We start from the raw sequence: 23,048 nt of genomic DNA, 5'->3' as shown, positions 1-23,048 counted from the left end.
ATTTTTATCTTTTACTTGTGTCAGTCATTTGACTGTGGCCATGCTGGGTTACCATCTTGAAGGGTTTTAATTGAACAAATTGACCCCAGGACTTTTTTTTTTCAGCCTGGTATTTATTTTATTGCTCTCTTTTGCTGAACTACTAAGTTATGGAGATGTAAACACATGATCACTGATTGTCAAGTGGTGGTGGGGGTGACAAACACAGACACAAAGACACACATACATACATACATATGTGTGTGTATGTATATGTATATATATATATATATATATATATATATATATATATACACACACACATACATACGCACACGCGTACACAATGGTCTTCTTTCAGTTTCTGTCTACAAAATCCACTCACAAGGATTTGGTTAGTCTGAGACTATAGTAGAAGACACTTGCCCAAGGTACCATGCAGAAGGACTGAACCTAGAATCATGGTTGGGAAGCAAGTTTCTTACCACACATAGATTTTTTAAAAATAAAACGTGTAGTATCATTGGTAAATGACAACATTGAATATTAACAGTTTGTGAATGTCACATATGAGGTTCCAGGACTAGTTATGTTTAATAAAAAAATAACTTGTTTACTTAAGTTTTAACATCATCTCATTCGAAATAGTCACCTTGCACAGCAATACACCGGCCCCAGCATTCCTGCCACTTTTGGAATCTGACCTGGAAGTTGTTTTCTGTAAGTGAGTTGAGGACTTTCTGCTGGTCGCTCTGGATCTTGACAACAGTTTTAAAATGGCAACCTTTGAGCTGCATTTTCATCTTGGTGTCTTGGTGAAGAGATGGACGTCTGCAGATGCCAAATCTGGTGAATAGAATAATATATAATAATAATGAAATTATTGTATACAGTGCTCAGATGCACCACAACTTGTCAGAAAGTGCATATAAAGTACATGCAGTAATGTAGAAATGTCTGTGTGTGTATGGAGGGGAGAAAATCAAGTGTAGTGTTGGCGAATCTCAGGAAGCATGGAAGTTTTGAAGGATGCAGTGCTCCGACAACTAACAATTGATGCCGGCAGTTTGTTCCATGCTTCAGCAACTCTCAGCAGGGTGATTTTGGTGAGAAACTCATGAGTTAGAAGAGCTTGGTAACAGGGTGTATTGTTATCATGAACAATCCAATTCCTCACTGAATGTCCTCCCTGCAGACACTTCAAAATGTCACAGTAAAACTCTTGATTGATAGTCAGGCCCTTGCTCAAGGTCTCTGTAGCAGACTTCCCAAGTTTGACACAAAATTTTATGTTGGTTCTTTGTTCCTGTCCATGTCAAAATCGCAGACTACAGCAAACACCTGATCACAAAAAACACAAATTTCACAACTTTGCAAACACAGTGATGTCACTCAGCGGACTGCCTCATGAAGGTCACTGCTAGATTTCACTGTGCACGCAACTGTGCATGTGCTGCCATCTGTTGGCACACTATAGAACTAGTCCGGAAACGTTTTGATACCTATTTCTTTATTACCCACAAGGGGCCAAACACAGAGGGACAAACAAGGACAGACAAACAGATTAAGTCGATTATATCAACCCCAGTGCGTAGCTGGTACTTAATTTATCGACCCCAAAAGGATGAAAGAAAAAGTCGACCTTGGCGGAATTTGAACTCAGAACGTAGCGGCAGACGAAATACCTATTTCTGTACTACTCACAAGGGCTGAACGCAGAGAGAACAAACAAGGACAGACATAGGTATTAAGTCGATTATATCGACCCCAGTGCGTAACTGGTATTTAATTTATCGACCCTGAAAGGATGAAAGGCAAAGTCGACCATGGCGGAATTTGAACTCAGAACGTAGAGGCAGACGAAATACCGCTAAGCATTTCGCCCGGCGTGCTAACGTTTCTACCAGCTCACCGCCTTGAACTTTTTGATACCACCTCGTACAACAATTGGCAGGTTCAGCTTTAAAAGAATGATTTAACAGTTTTGACATTGTTATACAATGTATTGTAGCATTGTGTATATACTGATCAAAGCTTTGAAGGAAAGAAACCAACTTTTTGAGGAGTACAATAGAACATGACAAAGGGAATTGTACTTATGATTTGATACACCTTTATCTAGTTTACTAAAAAAACATACTTAGTTTCAATTTGTAATTGATCTGATGCATTACTGAGATAAGGTTTAAAGAAATATTTCTGACCTATGATCCAGGATTTTAATTTGTGATAAAAGAGCAAAGATCTTGACACGGGTATTTTATAGTTGACCTAGGCATTAATTACTTTTAGTTTGTAGTGATTAATTTCCTTGTTTATCATCATCGTAGTTTTATCACTGTTGTGATTTTTCCATGTTATCCTCAGTCAAACCGTCCAACCCATGTCAGCATGGAAAGCAGACGTTAAACAATGATGATGATATATAATGATATATGTAATTATGATATATTGTTACACCATTCAAAGTTTAGGTAAACTTCGTCACCCACTCAGTCAATCTCTCTTTCTCTCTCTCTCTCTCCACGCACACACACACACACACAAAGAAACTCATTTCGGTGCTGAAAATTGCAAAGGGAAAATGAAAGATGAAAGAGAACTGAGTATATTAGCTACCACCAGAATGGTTTTTTTCTTCTTCTTTATTGACAGAACATTTTATATATTTCAATGGTTAGAACTGAAACGCTTATATTATCACATTCTGAATTTCTATTTCAGGTTCCTGATCCTGACGAAAGAGAACTGAGTATATTAGCTACCACTTTCTACCAGAAACCCAATCTTCCACTTCCTTTAACTTCAAATGGTATATTAGTGCCATTAAGTGACACACACACTGAAATTATGAGTAAATGGCTTCCCAGTATTCAGTTCACCTGTAAATATGCACCTGAAACTGCTAAGGTATTTTTTGAGTTACTCTCTTTCTTTTACTCTTTTACTCTTTTACTTGTTTCAGTCAGTTGACTGCGGCCATGCTGGAGCACCGCCTTTAGTCGAGCAACTCGACCCCGGGACTTATTCTTTTGTAAGCCCAGTACTTATTCTATCAGTCTCTTTTGCCGAACCGCTAAGTGACGGGGACGTAAACACACCAGCATCGGTTATCAAGCAACGCTAGGGGGACAAACACAAACATACACGCGCACACACACACACACACACACACACACACACACACATATACATATATACGACAGGCTTCTTTCCGTTTCCGTCTACCAAATCCACTCACAAGGCTTTGGTCGGCCCGAGGCTATAGTAGAAGACACTTGCCCATGGTGCCACGCAGTGGGACTGAACCCGGAACCATGTGGTTGGTAAGCAAGCTACTTACCACACAGCCACTCCGGCACCTACTATGTGGAATTTACTTGCAAAATAAGGTTTATTGCTTTGTAAACATGTTGCCTCAATATTTGAATTACTCATTCTCTCCTGAGTATAACAATAATATGGAAATATATATTGATAGCTTTTTTTATTTTATTTTTTTTTCCTGCAGAAGCCGAAGGAGATAAAAACAGAACCTGATAGCAGCCACCATTTTCGCTACCACACGGCGGTAGCTCGAGTTAGCTCCCTTGTATTGTTGAGTTTATCTGATGGCCCAGGGAATGCTTACAGCCTGCTAGACCTGGTGACTGCTGTTGAACAACAAGTTGGTTCTCTTGTCGAGAAATGCCGTACTTTCCACACTCTTTCATTTAGTAAGTTTTGTTTTTTGCCTATATACACGTATTTATACACCATCTTAAAATGAAAATGTCAAAATAATTAATATAGTTGCTGCTTTTTTTACTGTTCAGAGGGTGATTACTTCATGTTGTTTGTCAATACTAATTAATTTACTTCTAAATTAAGATCCAATTCGTTTGTTTCAGTTCATAATTGAACATAGTAAAATTATATTCCTCCATAAATATTAAAGATTATATCATCATCATCATCATCATTTAACGTCCGCTTTCCATGCTAGCATGGGTTGGACGGTTCAACTGGGGTCTGTGAAGCCAGAAGGCTGCAGCAGGCCCAGTCTGATCTGGCAGTGTTTCTACAGCTGGATGCCCTTCCTAACGCCAACCACTCCGTGAGTGTAGTGGGTGCTTTTTACGTGCCACCGGCACAGGTGCCAGACGAGGCTGGCAAACGGTCACGATAGGATGGTGCTTTTTACGTGCCACCGGCACGGAGACCAGATGAGGCTGGCAACGGCCACGGTCGGATGGTGCTTTTTACGTGCCACCGGCACAGAGGCCAGTCGGGGCAGCGCTGGCTATGGCCCTGTTCGGATGGTTCTCTTGCGTGCCACCGACACTGGTATCACAGCTACAAATTCCACTGATGTTGATAGATTATGATTTTGATTTTGATTTTCACTTGCCTCAACAGGTCTTAACCTGTTTAATAAAATGAGTATTAAAAAGCTAATTTGAAATACTTATGCAATGAGGGAGAAACAATATACAATCATCATCATCATCATCGTTTAACGTCCGCTTTCCATGCTAGCATGGGTTGGACGGTTCAACTGGGGTCTGGGAAGCCCGAAGGCTGCACCAGGCCCAGTCTGATCTGGCAGTGTTTCTACAGCTGGTTGCCCTTCCTAACGCCAACCACTCCATGAGTGTAGTGGGTGCTTTTTGCATGCCACCAACACGAATGCCAGACAAAGCTTGATATTATTATTATTATAGCCAGTAAAGGAAATAATCTAGGACATTCTGAAACCCACTTCGGTCACGACACTGACCATGGGATTGCACCTGGAAAGTTACTCTCCCAGGCACAAGTCCGGGCAAGGTTGTTTATGGAAGACCAGCAGTCGCTCATGCATACCGGCCTCCCCTCTCCACGCCACCAGTGTTATCCAAGGGAAAGGCAAAAGGGCCGATACAGCTTGGCACCTGTAACATTGCAACTCATTTCTACAGCTGAGTGAACTGGAGCAACGTGAAATAAAGTGTCTTGCTCAAGAACACAACACGCAGCCTTGTCCGGGATTCGAGCTCATAAACCTCACGATCGTAAGCTCGACGCTCTAACCACTGAGCCATGCACTTTCACCAACCTAGGACATATTCTGATCTTATTAGGGCTTGTCAGAAAAGCAAAGACATCACCACTTCAGCATGAAGGAGTGATGAGGAAATTATTGATGGTGTCTTGCTGAGGCTGAACTACACCAGATGTGATTTTGCTAATATCAGGATCTCTCATTACTGAGCAACACGGGAGTGATTTCTTGTTTGCTGCTGCAGGTTAGCTGGAAGACTGAAATATCTGACTTAGATGAAGATAACATATTAAAGGCATCTGTCTGGCACCAAATTAAATCAGTTATTTGTAAAATGGACATAGCTGTGTGGGAAAGAAGTTCACTTCTGAACCATGTTACTTTGGGTTCAGTCCCACTGCAAGGTACCTTAGGCAAATGCCTTCTGCTACACCTTTGGGTCGACCAAAACCCTGTGAGTAAATTTTGTAGGTTGGAACTAAAAGTCCATCATATGTATATGTATGGGTTATAGTGCTTGTGTCTCTTAGACTTGTAATAGAACATTTTAATATTGAGTCATTGCTGAAGACTGGGTTGTTTTTTTTTTACCACATTCACTTCTGAGAGAGGAATGTATGAGGTGTGAGTTAATATTGGTTTCAAATTTTGGCTCAAGGCCAGCAGTTTCAGGGGAAGGGTAAGTCAGTTACATCAACCTCAGTATTCAACTGGTACTTATTTCATCAGTTTCTTAAGGATGGAAGGCAAAGTCGACCTCGGCGGCATTTTAATTCGGAACATAAAAACAAGAAATGCACTACCTCACAAACATTGTAAAACAAGGATTTCTTATATTGGTAGGTACTAGGCTAATGTTTATAAGAAAGGGGTATAGTTGATTAACTTTCTTCTCTGTTATATGACTAGTGTTTATTTTATCGACTTTGGATTATTGAGTAAGCAAAGTTGTCATTGGTGTGATTTGGATTTAAAATATTGTTACTTTTATTTCGTCACCTCTTAAAAAATCGTCATCATTCAGTGTCCATTTTTCAGGCTGTTTGACCAGAGCTGGTAAGGCTAGGAGCTGCACCAGGCTCCATTGTCTGTTCTGGCATGGTTTCTATAGCTGGATATCCGTCCTAATGCCAACCACTCCACAAAGTGTACTGGCTGTTTTTTATGTGGCACTAGCAGTGGTAGTATCAGTTCTGCTATGGCAGACAGGCCTTCGTGAGTACAGCAATGTGCCAGATATCTGTCTTTAGCCATCTCCATGTGGAGGCACATGGCTTAGTGGTTAGAGCAGCGGACTCGCGGTCGAGGGATCGCGGGTTCGAATCTCAGACCGGGCAATGTGTGTGTTTATGAGTAAAACACCTAAGCTCCACGCGGCTCTGGCAGAAGGTAATAGCGAACTTCTGCTGACTCTTTCGCCACAATTTTCTCTCACTCTTTCCTCCTGCATCTTGCAGCTCACCTGCGTCCCGTCCAGGTGGGGTACCTATACGCCAAGGAAACCGGGAAACTGGCCCTTATGAGCCAGGCATGGCTCGAGTAGGGACAAACAACAACATCTCCTTCATAAGGCTCAGTATCTTGCAATCAGCTTTCGATATTCCGTCCCATGTCTTCCTGGGCCTCCCTCTCTTCCACATCTTTCTTAACTTCATTTTTATAAAAGTGGAACAATAACTGGTTTGGTTGAGTAACTCTAAACTGTTTCTTTTCAGATGCCCTTAGTGATGCTATGTCAAAAATGTTGTCATTAGTTGGTACTATCAATCATCCAGCATCAATTAAACATTCAAATATTCCACCGAAGAGTAACAAGTTCAATAAAAAATCATCCCATGGTCAGTGGTTAAAAAAAGATTGTCAACAGGAATCATTGGTATTGCATAAAATATTGGCTCCACTCACCAGGTATTCTAAATAATTCATTTTTTTTCTTTCTTTTTTTTAAAAATATGTTTAAATAGTTAGAGGTGAGAGGGAAATCTTTGGTAATTGTAATATAGAACTGTTTCACCTTTATTAACCTTTTCTAAAACCATTCTAGTTTATATTACGACATCAAGAGAACTATACTCAGTTATGAGTGATGAACTAAAAACATACAAATTCCTCAACGTTACCAAAACCAAAGCGTTCCAAGATTTGTATTTACTTATATGCTTGTATAAGTATATTTTGTATTATACACTCAGATATAAAACTTAGATATGTTTCGACCACAGATTGGTCCAGGCCATGTCTAACTTAATAGCACCACCTGATAGGATTATTTGAATCCTGTTTAAGTCAAGTTTTGTTTATGGTCCATTCAAGTAGTGAGTTATTGTTGGGTGAGTTGTATCCAATTATGAATATCTGGTATTCCTTGAAGGAATCTATCCAGACTCCGTTTAAAGTTGATGGGATCCTTTTCCTCTTCGATCTCTTTCAGGAGAATGTTAAATGGGGTAGGGCCTGTTGAGGAAAAGAAATTATGTTGCAGTGTACATGTATGCCGTGATCTTGAATTGGGCAGGGGACGTATATATAAAGGATTTCTACAATTTTGGACATTCACATACTATTAAAATAAAATGGAAACAATTAGTCTTGAATTACCTTCTTTCTTACTAGTAGGAATAAAACTATTTACCAGCCTCCTAGATTACATAAAGCAGTGTTATGTTCACTTTTTAGAGTCACTGACAGCATAGATTCAACAGCCTGTGTAAATTTTTTGCATAGAATCTATAAAAATTGTATTCTAAAATGTACACATGTTTATGAACCTTTGAAAGCTGTTTTCTTTTAAGTGCATCTTCAAATTTATTTTCTCAGGTTGAATGATACTTCTACCACTCTGGAATCTCTGCTATCTTTGGCACCTTCTCTGAAAACTGGTTCCACGGCTATTCATTGCACCCAACCAGTTCTAGAGGCCATTACAACTCGTTTATATCAAGCTTGGAATACTCTCACCAACTGAGAACTTAATTTCTTTTTATTCTAGTGAAGGCATTTAGTCTTATTCCTAAATGCAATATATCTACTTGCCTCACGCTTCATACATTCATCTTTAAAAAGTCACTAATTGTTGGTCAACATGTTCGTTAAAACAAATTGCTTTAACTGGCTTATTACACAAGACAATGCAAATCGATTCTGAAACAGAAGTGAATACCTGAATCTGATTGCGAAAAATCCAAATTATATTTTAGTGTTGACCTTCATTTCTGTAACGAACAAAACAGAAAACACAATCACCTGCATCACACCAAAAGTTTAAATATCAAAATTAAAGATTTTATTTTAATGTCACAAAGTAATTGAAATATGTTGGATGCAGTTCAAAAGTTTATGATTTATCATTTTGCATAAAATCCTTTCGTAGTAATGCTACCATATTTGGTGTAGCTGTGATTTCGAATGACACCAGCTTTAAAACCGAACTTCGTACAGTTTAACATTGTCTCATTAGTGTGGTGGAATTAATGTATCCTCTCCATATCAAGTCAAGACTTTTACATATTGACTTGAAATACAAATATTAAATCTTTTAAATATGTGCCTTAAAAAAAAAAATATCAAGACAGCATTTTGTAATGTCATTGTATGTTTTATGTGTAAAAATATATGGGTCTTGATGCAGGTATTAAGTCCCATATATTGGGACTTATATAATTCTAAATTCTTTTCTCTAAAAAAAGAATTTTTAAATCATTTATGCATTCAATAGATCTGAAAAGAGAATCTGATTTTTTTTTTATTATAAAAACGTATTTCGAGAATTAAGAACTAAATTCTTGCTTTCAAGTCCTGTATAATTGAATTTTAAGAAAAGACTATAATCTTTACCTTATTCAAATTTTCATTCTTAAAAAAAATTTTACTTTTTGTAATAATGTTTTAAAATATGTATTGTATATCTTTTTTAAATATTAAATATATTTGCATTTTAAAACTGATTCTGTTTTTAATAGCATATATTAGAAAAATGATTTTGTTATACAAATTATGTGTGTATTAAAAATATTGTCATGAAGGCTTTTAACTCTGTGCCACACAAAAAACTTATGGTGAAGCTTTCTGTGTTGGGTGTAAGAGACGAACTCTATAACTGGTTAAAGTCCTTTATTTTCGGCCGAAAAGAGGTTGTCACAGTTCTAGGACAGCACTCTTCGCCCTATGAGATGACATCTGGTGTGCCGCAGGGATCTGTTCTTGGCCCTCTTTTATTTGTTGCATATGTTAATGACATAGATGCCAACTTAAAGAATGCCACAGTGCTGAAATATGCAGATGACATCAAGCTGTACCTCGAAATAAAGAGGTCAAATCCTATACACTATGGATCTCTATTGCAAGCAGACCTGGACACAATGCAGCAGTGGATCATGGACTGGCAACTCAAGCTGGCTGTGGACAAATGTACCACCATGCATTTTGGGAGGAGAAACCCAGCGTCCACCTACTCCCTCCACAACACTAGTCTCAAAAAGTCTTCAAGTGAATGTGACCTGGGTGTTATTGTCGACAGTGATTTGCGTTGGACAAAACACATCGCCAAAATTGTCAAGAAGGCTGAGGGTGTCTTGGCATCACTCACCAAATCCTTTGTGAGCCGCTCTCCGGCTATCTATCTGCGGCTTTATATAGCTATGGTAAGACCTCACCTGGAATTTGCATCACCGGTCTGGAACCCCTATCTTGCCCAGGACATCAATCGTCTGGAAGCTGTTCAGCGACGTGCAACCAAAAGAATACCCTCCATCAGGCATTTGCCATATCCTGAACGTCTTACTTCCCTGGGCATGGACACATTGAAACTCCGACGTCTGGCAGCTGACCTGGCAGACACCCATAAAATTATCAACCATCACACAAACAATAACACTGAGCACCTCTTCAAACTCCACCCATCTAACACCCGTGGACATATTTACAAAGTAAGAAAACAGCACAGCTCCCATGACTTCAGGAAACATTTTTTCACGCTGAGAGTTGCTGAGGCGTGGAACAAACTGCCGGCATCGGTTGTTAGTTGTCGGAGCACTGCATCCTTCAAAACTTCCATGCTTTCTGAGATTCGCCAACACTACACCTGATTTTCTCCCCTCCATACACACACAAGCATGTATCTGACTCATGCATTGTTCGCTTTCCAGACATTTGTACATTACTGCATATACTCTGACAAGTTGTGGTGCACCTGAGCACTGTATACAATAATTTCATTATTATATTATAAATGGAGTTGAACAGAAATACAAGTTTAATATGTAAATGCAGATTCAAAACAAAATAAACTTAAGATAACACTAAAAATAAAACAAAACAAAATCAGAAATAATGTTAAGTATTTTTAATGCATTTTATTTTATAATGGAATTGTTTTAAAGTCCAAGACACAGAAGGGTAAAGTTATCTAAACTTAAAGAAACAAAGAGTGATCATTAAGAGACAATGGTAAGTGAATTGGTCTACAAATTAACTGCAGCTGAAAGGATAATTGTTTAGCAGTAAATATAACAATTTTTATTTACATAGGGAGTCAACATCAGCACTCACAGAATATTTTTAATGTGTATTTGTTTCTAATTAATAAAAACAAACCATATAGGAAGCATTTAGAGAATTGTTTTGGGGGGCAAAAAAAGTATAAATTGGTCCTTTAAGAATTTATCAAATTCTTGATCATTTAAAATTACTCAGATGGAATATAGAAGTTTAGAAAATTTCCTTTGTAAAAAAAAAAAATGAAACTTTTTTCACAATAATGTTAATAAATGTACTACTAATTTGTATTATAAAAACATAAAAAAAACCCTCATTAAACTAACAATTTTTTTCCAGTAATCCATGAAGATTGTCTGATACAATGAATGTTTTTGGAATGTGGAAAACAAGTGGTCCTTTTCTGTACCAAGGATTACATAATGGGCTGCACAGGACCCTTAGATATTTTTATAGTCTATTTTTCTTGATTGTTTTAAAATCTGCTAGACTGTCTAATTGATGGCCTTAATTGGAATGACATCAAAATAAGCTAATTATGAGTTGTATATTGTCTGAAATTATAAAACACTACAGTAATAGATACTTAACTTTTCTAATGAATCAATCAATTTAATGATTTAATGTAAAAATTACAAAACTAATAATAACACATTTATCATTTCGCTTTTAATAAAAAATACATTTGTTATAATATGTCTTCAAACATATAAGATTTCTTAAAAATATATTTTATGAAGTTGTCTTGATATTTTATCAAAAACTAAAAAACTGTGAAAAGTGTAAAAAAAAATGTATTGTTAACTCAGACATGCTATATTTCAGTACAACATTAAAAAAAAACGCGTGCATAACTGAAATAGAAAAGTGATTTTTAAAAAGAAATTAGAAAAAAAATTTGCAAAAAATATTTTAATGCAAAGCTTTACTCCTTTTTACTCTTTTACTTGTGTCAGTCATTTGGCTGTGGCCATGCTGGAGCACCGCCTTTAATCGAGCAACTCGACCCTGGGACTTATTCTTTTGTAAGCCTAGTACTTATTCTATCCGTCTCTTTTGCCGAACCGCTAAGAAACGGGGACATAAACACACCAGCATCGGTTGTCAAGCAATGCTAGGGGGACAAACACAGACACACAAACGCATATATATATATATATATACATATATACGACAGGCTTCTTTCAGTTTCTGTCTACCAAATCCACTCACAAGGCTTTGGTCGGCCCGAGGCTATAGTAGAAGACACTTGCCCAAGGTGCCATGCAGTGGGACTGAACACGGAACCATGTGGTTGGTAAGCAAGCTACTTACCACACAGCCACTCCTGCGCTTATTATTATTACCTAAAAAAAAAAAAAAAAAAAAAAGCAATGCAGTAGTGTTTATATACTTTCATATACTAACAACTCAGGAAGGAAAATGTAATCTTGTTTAAGTGATTAGTGATAATTATGCATTGGTTCTTTAGTGGTGTTAGTAAAGTGAGTGATACACCATCTTTCTGTTATATTTTGTTCAACTTATAAAAGTAGCATAAAATCATGTGAACATTTAGCATTATAAATCAATAATCAAATAGGTTAAGCTCAGAATACTTTCGGTATCACTATCCTTATTATAACCTTCATAATAGTGATTAGAATACTGGATGCACGTAAACTTTCGCACCACAAGGGAGATTACTCTTCATACAATAAGGAGCATCACATTTTATGTATTTTGTTCTGAAAGGCATAAACGAATTTATTTATTTGGATGAAATATAACCCATATATTTGGTCATGAAAACTATGTGAGAAAGATTTGTTATTGGAAGTTTTGAAACAAACGTATTTAATTTTTCTTTTAAATTTTCACTCTGTTCAAACACGTTTTTTGTAGAATATATTTTGTTTTTAATTAAAGGAACGATGAATTGTAATTATCTCAAAGATTTCAAAACGTTGAGATATATTGTGTGTTCAAACAACAGAGACAGGTTTACACTTCTATTAAATAAATTACCGTGTTCTAGCTTTCGAAAAATTATTGAAGAATAGGAAACTGCAAAGACTTCTTTGTATATAAAGAGTGATCTCCCTTGTAAGGCGAATGTGTCTGAATGCCAGATACTGAGTAATTGTATTTATTTGATCAACATTCGGGAAGAAACTGTTAAGCTACTATTTCTAATTTGTATGGGATTTAGAAATATTTGAAGATATTTAGTCAATGTGGGATGTCCTACTTTGACAATAGTAAACTCTCGTTTTTGGGACTTCAGAAAAAAAAACAAGATCACTGATTTTGATTATAGAATAAACCTCAAAAACTATTACATAGGCTTCTTAAAAACTGAGCTAATTTAATTTCTCAGCAGAAGCTAAGTAACTTACGATGATAATAATACCTACAAGAAAAGAATAAATGTTTCAACATTTCCATTTCTTACAAAGTAAACTGTTTATATTTTTTCCAATAAATGGAAAAGTTTATGTGAGAAAATGTAAACTGACCAAATATTGGGTAACAACTTAGGTGATAATTACTTCCAGGTAAGTTGATTATGTAAAATTAATGTACCTTATCTATTGGGTATGAAGCAATGGCTATATTTTGAAATAGTTATTCCAACACATGTTAAAATATGAAGAGAAATGTAAAATTGTAGTATTCCTGCCTTTTACAATGAGAATTGAGAAAAAATGTTATGCAATATAGATATTATATATATAACTATGATTTCTTTTCCACAGGGTTCAAAATCCTGTATTTTAAGGGGGATGGAATACGAAATATTTTAATGACTTTAGTTTGCTGGAAGATTATTTCATTACAATTATGTAAATATGTAATATATAGTAAATGAAAGCAGTTCTGAAGGTGAGAAATATAATTTAGATTAGAATACTAGTTGTACAATGTAGTGGCTATACGAGGGCATATGAACAGGTAATCATTTTATGTATAAAAAACTTTAGAAGTAAGTGTTTAGTAGCTGCAGGAAAAATTTTATCTCTGAGAAAATTTGTACCATCAAATAAACTATTTAAATGCAATTAAAAAGCAGTTTTAGAAAATCCATTGGTATTCAATTTTATTTGCTTTGCAATCATAACTGTAGGAAGTAGCAGAGTTTATATATATATATATATATATATATATATATATTTATTTATTGCAGTGAGTTTTATTTATATGTTCAAAGAAATAAATATTTTCATTAGGTTCCCATTGTATCTCTCTTAAGAACTGTTGTATGTTTGAGATCTCACTTTAAGTCAATATACAATAATTCTATATCTTAGTTTATAACTTTGGTGCAGACTTTATATTTCTGAAAAATCACAACTGTTATAAATAATACACATCACTGCTGATTACAACTATAGTTTTAATCTAATTATATTACTAATCTACTGTAATAAACCTAGATACAGGGGGTCTGATGCTCAAATTTACAGTACATACTTTGTTGAGCATTTATTTTGGGAAAATAGATTGAAGCATGGTTTAAAATGTGTGAGCTAACATTAACTGAAACCTTTAGTAGCATAATTGGACCCTGTAAAGCTTTATTAGTATTTTCACCAATGCATACGTACAACCTTTAGAAACCAGCTATGTTGTTATAACATAACAACATACCTGGTTGCTAAGGGCTATATGTATGCATTGGTGAAAATAATTTGATGGAACTTTACAAGGTCCATATAGCAAGATACCTTGAGTGTTATAACATCTATAGAATTAAATTTCTTATTGTTTAGTCATTAATAGTTTCACTGGCAGTGATTTTCTTTTTTTTTTTTGCAAATAAAAATATAAGGTAAACATTTATATTGGTTTAAAAACATACATAAAAATGCAGTCAGTGTTCCTTATATTTAAACTTTCAGGAGCATACACTTATGATTATATTTAACATAGGATGATGGTATATAGATAAATATATATATATATAATGTATACAAGATCTGAGTATGAAAGATTTGAGGAAAAAATAAAAAGAGTACTAGAAAAATTGACTGTGAGATTCGTTTTTGTGAGTACATGCATGAGCTGCTATTTGAAGGAATATATACCATGTACAGAAGCATGTTAATTCTGAACAAAGGCTTTTGTACTTTCAAGAGCTGCAAGTTTATGTGGTTAGTGTTCCGTAAGAGGAAGAATTGACAGTTATATAAACAGCGATTATTGTGAATGCTGAGGAGTTACATTTTTGTTTAATGGTTAGTGAAAGCAAAGTATTCATATGCTTTTAAGACAGCTTGTATACAGTGACCTAATACCCTAATATGTAGGAAGTAAGGTTAATAGAGTATAATACTTAGATGTTCAGATATAAATGAAAGTCACTGGGTGAAGTTTCAGAATTTTTGTGATTTGAATAAAGAATACAAGATTTAGAGCAATGGTTTAAGAGATGAAGCCATTTCCCAGCCTATACTTTCCCCTTTCTTTCTCTCTCTACTAAGACAAAAAAGCAAAAAACAAAACCAAACAAACAAAAAAAAAAACACATTAAATATTAAGAGTCAAATTATTAATTATTCTCTCTTTTACTCAGACAAGAACAATGCAGTTTGTATCATTTGTTAAGAGGATCAAAATTATGGTCTGACAGTTTAAGTGGTAGAAAGATAGTAAAATAGGCTTTTATTTTTTTTTTTGGAATATTTCCAGATATTTAAACTTTCCTACTTTTAACAGACATAGGTAATGTGATAATTCCTTTCTTAGATATCTCTGCATTAAGCAAAAATTCTTTTTAAGAAGAAGAACAAGAAGAAGCATGTTGCAAATTATGGAGGAAGGAAGTCACACACATACACACACAATGGGTGTGAGGTATAAGGATTTACAAAATACTAGAAAAACATTTAGGCTAATATAGGAAGGAAAAGAATTGCTCAGACAAAATACTTAATTTTGGATAGAGATAAGATAAATGGAAAAAATTTATCACTTTACATTTGAAAAGAAAAGATCAAACTCCTTTAATTTCAAAAGAGTTTTGGAAAACAATACAATCATTCAGGTTATATACAAGTTTAAATAGCTAAATATATCCCAACATATTCTAAGATCATCATCATTTAATGCTCATGTTCTCTGTTGGCATGGGTCAGACAGTTTGACAGGGTCTGATGGGCCGAGGAACTGCATCATGCTCTAGTGTTCATGTGCTTTCAATGGCTGGATGCCCTTTCTAAAATCTACCACTTTACAGCACGTACTGGGTGCTTTTTTTTGTGTGCCATTGGCACTAGTAAAGGTAACAGCTTGTAAGACTACAAAAATCTGAGGTGGTTACTGAAAACTATGATGCTTGACAATGACTTGCTTATGGTTCTTATCCTAAATAAGCAGTAGCATATACACTTAATAATAAATGAAAATGAAAACAGACCAAGCATTTTATTCTCTGCAAAATATGACTGTCATGAAAATCCAGAAATAAATAATATGTATTGCTTCAAAACATTCTAAATTGTAAGCAATGAAGTGAGTTCATGGCTTGCAGGACGACCTGCTGTGCTAACCTTGGATCGTAGAGTGATCCGCTGTTCTTGAGGAGACCTATTGAGTCAAGTACGTTAACACCAACATGAAAATGAAAATCAAATGGAAATTGTAATTAAGATACCCGTGCCGGTGACACGTAAAAAACACTGTCCGAACGTGGCAGATGCCAGCACCGCCTGACTGACGTCCGTGTCAGTGACACGTAAAAGCACCCACTACATTCACAGAGTGGTTGGCGTTAGGAAGGGCATCCAGCTGTAGAAACACTGCCAGATCAGACTGGAGCCTGGTGCAGCCAGACCCTGGTCAAACCGTTCAACCCATGCTAGCATGGAAAATGGACGTTAAACGATGATGATGATGATGTAGTCATTCAAAATATTGAATTAGAATGAGAGGTTGTACTTAATATGAGAGGAAAATAATTGTTTATTGAAAGGATGAAGAGCAAAGCTGATCTCAATGGAATTTAGGCTCAGAAAGTACAGAGCCAAAACAAGTACTACAAAGAATTTTTCTGATGCTCCTGTTTGCAAATAACGGTTTCTGATTTAGGCACAAAGCCAGCAATTTTGAGTGGAGGGCATTAGTTGATATCAACTCCTACTTATTGTTCCTGAAAGGATGAAAAGCAAGTTGATCTCAGCAGATTTTGATTCAGAACGTAAAGACCCAGAACAAATACTGCAAAGTATTTTCCCAATGCTCCAGTTTAAAATAATGTTTCATAGCTATCATAACTATCAATGTTATTTCTAAACTCCAAGAAGATAAGTTTGAAAGCTGAGGCAACAGAGAGGAATTCCAGCTAGATCTTGTCAAATATCCATATGGTTTAAATGCATAAGTGGCTAAAAGTATTGGCCGAAGGGCACACAAGTGTCATGACTTGGATGCAACACAACCCCCTTAGAGTGTAAGACGTTAAGGGCTGAAACACTTGCCTGAATTGTTTCTTTTCCGAGGCCCTTCTGCTATTCATCTCTTCTGAGAGTTTCTTACCAATAATAACATATTATATATATTGTAGTACAACTATATATATAATACATAGATTACATAGGCTGATGTATAATGTGAAATATTAATTATCCATACATAATTATATGCAGTTATTTTTTTTTATCGATTGTCTTACAATGTGTTTGCTCCATGCTTGCCCTATAAGCTGCATCTACTGGTTGCATCTGTAGTGTGACATGTGTTATTGAATACTGAAATATATGGAACAATTGGAATAAGTGAGTACCAAGTTATGCTCATATCCCTTTCTCTTACAAAATTATATGTATCTATGCTGCATCGTTCTCTCTCTCTGTGTATATACCAAAATCGATCAACGTCAATGGAAATTGTAGCTGTGATACCAGTGCTGGTGGCACATAAGAGAATCATCCGAACGTGACCATTGCCAGCGCCGCCCCGATTGGCTTCCGTGCCGGTGACACGTAAAAAGCACCATCCGATCGTGGCCGTTGCCAGCCTCGTCTGGCACCTGTGCTGGTGGCACGTAAAAAGCACCCACTACACTCATGGAGTGGTTGGCGTTAGGAAGGGCATCCAGCTGTAGAAACACTGCCAGATCAGACTGGGCCTGGCGCAGCCTCCTGGCTTCCTAGACCCCCCAGTTGCACCGTCCAACCCATGCCAGCATGGAAAGCGGACGCCAAACGACGATGATGATTATATATATATATATATATATATATATATATATAAGCTCAATTCCTGATGATTTCCATTATTCCCAGAGTGTTAAGCCAGCTTGTCAACGTAATGTGAATCTGAGTATTGTAGTTCAATTGCCACAGTATATAAAGGCTTTTTGGAAAGTTGCTACTCAAGGAATACATCAAGATACAAAAATCAAAATACAAAGATGTAATTCTAACTTATATAATGAAAATTAGTCTTACACAACTAATTAGATTTTAAAATTTATGAATTGTTACTTTGAAGATAATTAAGTTTTAATGTAGTACATTCAATTATAGTCCAGTTACGGTTATTATATTTACAATTCACAAATAGTGTTGCAAGGTAAGTGAAGGTTGTTAATATAAGCTTCCTCTGCTTTTTTTCTTTACTTTTTTTCTTTTTTGAGCCATAAATTTAAAGGATTTTTTAAAAATATAACAACTAAAGAATTGAATATTTAAAACAAATTAGTCGGGATTAGCATCGTTAACATACACTTGCTCTATCCTACTGACCAAAAAAACACCTCAAGAATTAAATAGAAATCATAAAATTAGTGATGCTTCTGATATATATATGTGTGTGTGTGTGTGTGTGTAAATAACTAAAAACTAAATTATTGAAGAGCAAGAAAAATAGTCAACTAAAACAAAACTATAGTTAAGTGGGTGGAAGCATATCTAATGAAAAAGAAAAAGCAAAAGTAAGATTAAATATGCAGTGTGGGAAACATGATATCGGTAATTAATGGATATCGTATATTCTTGAATATTTGTCATAGCAGTAAGTAAGTTGCACCCACTTTATGTTTAGAATATTTTGATTTCAGCCTTTGACACACAAATTGCATGTTGCTGCCATTTCTAAGAATCATTTGGCTGAAATAATCCTATTCATAGCCAATAACCTCAGAAAAGTCCCCCAGAACCTTAGATATCATAGCAATGTGTTTCCATGATCTGTGTCGTGAACAAACAGACTGACTCATGCTTTTAAATCATGAATTGTCAAGCCAAGTGATATCATATTCATGGATAGTGCCGGTAACACATACATCCCTATTTCTTTACTGCCCACAAGGGGACAAACAAGGACAGACAAACAGATTAAATCAACCCCAGTGTGTAACTGGTACTTTATTTATCGACCCCGAAAGGATGAAAGGCAAAGTCGACCTCGGCGGAATTTGAACTCAAAACATAACGACAGACGAAATACGGTGACACATTTCACCAGGTGTGCTAACGTTTCTGCCAGCTCGCCGCCTTAACACATAATAGGCACCCACTACACTTTTACAGGGGTTGGCATTAGGAAGGGCATCCAGTCGTGGAAACCAAGCCAAATAACACTGGAACCTGGTAAATGATGACTCTTGATTGATAATATATGCAGCATCTAATGAGAATCTTTATGCGCAGATGTCCATTTACCAGCTGCACATATTTTGCACACATGGAAGCCACGTCAATATAGATTCACGAGACTACATATTGTCTTGGGAGTGTTTGTTTTTGAGGCAGGATAAAATCCTACTTAAGAGATCGTATTTGTTTTGCTTTACCATGTGGCATTATTAACACACCCTCTATCCTCAATAATTTGAATGCGTTTATGTGTTAGTACATGTGAATTTCAAGCCCACAGTAAAGTGTATGTGGTTTCCTGCACCATTTTGAATAAAAAACAACTGACCAACAATGTGTATATATATATATATATATATATACCTGTGCCGGTGACACGTAAAAAGCACCGTCCGAACGTGGCAGATGCCAGCGCCACCTGACTGGCGTCCGTGTCGGTAACACGTAAAAGCACCAACCGTTTGTGGCCGTTTGCCAGCTTCCTCTGTCTCCTGTGCCGGTGGCACGTAAAAACACCCACTACACTCACGGAGTGGTTGGCGTTAGGAAGGGCATCCAGCTGTAGAAACTCTGCCAGATCAAACTGGAGCCTGGTGCAGTTTCCTGGCTTCCCAGACCCCGGTCGAACCGTCCAACCCATGCTAGCATGGAAAACGGACGTTAAACGATGATGATGATGATGAGACACATATATGGTAATAGAAATATACTATAGCTTAGTACTTCTTGGTGTCAGTCATTTATTTTATCCATCCTCTGAGCTCTATTTCACTGTTTATTGAGATGAGTTTGGTATTCTATAAATCATTAACCTTTCTGTATTCAGATTACTGTGAAATGTAATGCCTATTTACTCTTTTACTTGTCATTTGACTGCGGCCATGCTGGAGCACCGCCTTTAGTCGAGCAAATCGACCCCGGGACTTATTCTTTGTAAGCCCAGTACTTATTCTATCAGTCTCTTTCGCCGAACCGCTAAGTAACGGGGACGTAAACACACCAGCATCGGTTGTCAAGCAATGCTAGGGGGACAAACAAACATATACACACACATACATATATGTACATATATACGACAGGCTTCTTTCAGTTTCCGTCTACCAAATCCACTCACAAGGCATTGGTCGGCCCGGGGCTATAGCAGAAGACACTTGCCCAAGATGCCACTCAGTGGGACTGAACCCGGAACCATGTGGTTGGTTAGCAAGCGACTTACCACACAGCCACTCCTGCGCCTATTTATTCACATTGTCTTGTAGCTTTCAGACTTTGTTGCCGTGATTGTTTATCTTTAGAATGACATTGTAAGGTAGATGAGAGAGACTGGATTTGATCAGTTTGGACATAAGACAGGTAGAATATCTGGGCCAGACACGACTGGTTTAAATGCTAAAGGCTTAAATTGACTTAGGGTGGTGGATTGTCAGAGTGATTAGTGTTGGAAAAAAAAAATGCCTTGTGGTATTAGCTACAGCTATTCAGATTGTGAGTTCAAATCCCAGAGGTCAACTTTATGTTTCACATCTCCAGACATAATAAAATACCAGCCAAGTACTGGGTTCAATGAGATTGACTAAGGCCTCTTCTCCTCGAAAATTGGTGGTCTTGTGCTTAAATTAGAAACAATTAACATTAAATTGACTTCAACAATGCTATTTTAACATATACTTGTCTCATGGTAAAGGGTAAAACACCACTTTGGTCATGAATGACCATGGGATGAACCGACAAAGTTCTTCTCTGAGGCACAAATCTCTTCATGCCACCAATGTTATTCAAGGGAAAGGAAAATGCCAATACAGCTTGGCACCAGTGACATCGCAACTCATTTCTACAGCTGAGTGAACTGGAGCAACGTGAAATAAAGTGTCTTGCTCAAGAACATAACACACAACCTGGTCCTGGAATCAAAATCATTCCCTCATGATTGTGAGCCCGACGTTCTAACCACTCAGCCATGAACCTTCATGACAGCTTTCATATTTTGGCAGTATAAATAAATTAAAGAAAGTTTTGGTAGGGAGTTAACAGACAAGTCGAATCCAGCAACTCAGTCTTCAGCATGTGACTGTATAACAAATCATTTGAATTCGTACAAACACAAAGTCACAAATTTATAGGAAATAATAATCAATTGCATTGGTCCCTTATATTATTGATAGTTGTTTTATTGACCCCCAGAGAGTGGAAAAGTGAAGTTAACTTTGGTTGGATTTGAAACAAGAAAGGAAAGGGTAACAACTAAATACCATAAGGCATTTAATTCAAATAAATTTTGATAACAGCCATCATCTATCAAGCTTAAAGATAGTAAATAATCTAATTTTGGGGACATCTCTACCCCCAAAAAAACCCAATGACTACAAAGCAACCATTTAATACTGAAGAGGTTGACTATTCCTTATTTTTGCCAATGCAACAAACAATGCTTATACATACCTCTGAGCAACTTGTCACTTCCGATGACACTAAAGTTTTTATTCATATGAAGGAAAAGTGAATCAGTTTGGTTACAAATTGCCAGCAACCACTCATATACAAAACAAAAAATTGTACAAAATACAAACAGCACAAAAAAAAAAAAAGGAAGCCAAAAAAAAAAAAGAACTGAATTTAGCTGAATTCAAATCTATGTTCTTTTAGGATGACAAAAGGATGACGCTCAGAATTTTACTATTTGCAACCTGAAGTGATGATGTTAATAAGATGGAATTGTTCTTGAAAATAAAATGTATGCATTTCTGTAACACTGGATACCTGTGTAAATTCTTAAGGATTTATGAAGTCAAACACAACTGCACCAAATCCCAGTGTCTTGTGAGAATATTTAAAAAAAAAAAAAGTGGCCACCAACTAGCTAGGCTGTACAAATATTTGGTAGCATTAGGAATGGCGTTGAAAGTGACTGGAGGAATGTATTAAGGCATTGATATCAAAATAAAGAAGTTGCAAATGCAAAATATGAGTGTGTTTTTATGAACTGCAATTCACAATTAAAACTGATGCAAATATTACATAATTCTTTTGGTACCTATTCCATATCTAAAAGAGAATATTCAGGAGACAGCCTGCTCATAAAAACCTGAGCTGTTATCTATAATTTCTATGACAAAAAGAAAATGAATAGGAAAAATATGGCTATCAAAGGAATATTAGTTTTTGTATCTAAAATCCAAACAAAATATAAATTGGAAGGAATTCTTTGTTGAAGACATGTTCATAGAATGTAGCAATTCTGAAAGCGTTTAAGAATGCATGTCAGAAAGGGGTAAAGAAGAAAGAGGGAGAATGTATGTACTTTGGAAAATAATTCTACTAAATGCTTCAAATATGAGAAAATTTTCTTAATTACTTCATTATCAAAGTATCGGTTTGATAAAAATAATTCAAGTTAGTCTGTTCTTATCTAACCCTTTTTTTTTTAAAAAAACAAAACAATTAGAATAGAAACAAAGTAAATTAAATTATTGTCTTTCTTTACCGGCTTTACATTTGGGTGAACTTTAGTGCAGAAATTATGGGAATATATGAAAGTGAAGGTAAATGATTATGTACAAGGCACGTTGCCCATATTAGCATGGACAGAAATCTTTTGTGTCAAATGCATTTGGCAAGAAATATTTTGTGAGTTGTCAGACATTTGTTACTGAGTAAGAAATTTTTTTTCTTAAAGGGTCATGAATATTAAAATAAAACAATGATGATATTATTATATCAGTTAGTGTATTAAGAGATATTTTCTTTGCTTAATTTATCATTATTAATTTAATACTAAGTTAATTGAATGAGACTGATCTTAAAGGGAACAAAAAAAAGGAAAATAAAAAATACAACTTGGAAATTAGACTGAATAATATTTTGTTATAACAATACACAGAAATGTTGTTATAATAAGCACACAAGGTTCTGATCAAATCAAAATGTATCAACATGGAAGTTGGCTCTTTACACATCAATCAACCATTATTAAGATA

General features: G+C 36.0%; 1 protein-coding gene across 2 annotated transcripts in view; it reads left to right on the top strand.

Annotated features, from left to right (window-relative positions):
- The window catches only part of LOC115218023 (aminopeptidase NAALADL1), a 45,408-nt gene extending 37,232 nt beyond the window's left edge, over nucleotides 1-8,176 (top strand). For both annotated transcript variants that reach the window (XM_036499477.1, XM_036499435.1), the window contains exons 9-13: nucleotides 2,704-2,889; nucleotides 3,491-3,695; nucleotides 6,718-6,910; nucleotides 7,820-8,047; nucleotides 8,105-8,176. In XM_036499477.1, the coding sequence (XP_036355370.1) occupies nucleotides 2,704-2,889; nucleotides 3,491-3,695; nucleotides 6,718-6,910; nucleotides 7,820-7,967 (732 nt within the window). In that variant the 3' untranslated portion in view covers nucleotides 7,968-8,047; nucleotides 8,105-8,176. The remainder of the gene's footprint in view (nucleotides 1-2,703; nucleotides 2,890-3,490; nucleotides 3,696-6,717; nucleotides 6,911-7,819; nucleotides 8,048-8,104) is intronic.
- Nucleotides 8,177-23,048: the final 14,872 nt, after the last annotated feature.

Source organism: Octopus sinensis, linkage group LG1, assembly GCF_006345805.1.
Source record: "Octopus sinensis linkage group LG1, ASM634580v1, whole genome shotgun sequence".
Classification (NCBI taxonomy): Eukaryota; Metazoa; Mollusca; class Cephalopoda; order Octopoda; family Octopodidae; genus Octopus; species Octopus sinensis.
Note: the sequence above shows the minus strand (reverse complement) of the source record. Positions and strands in the feature narration are given on the sequence as shown.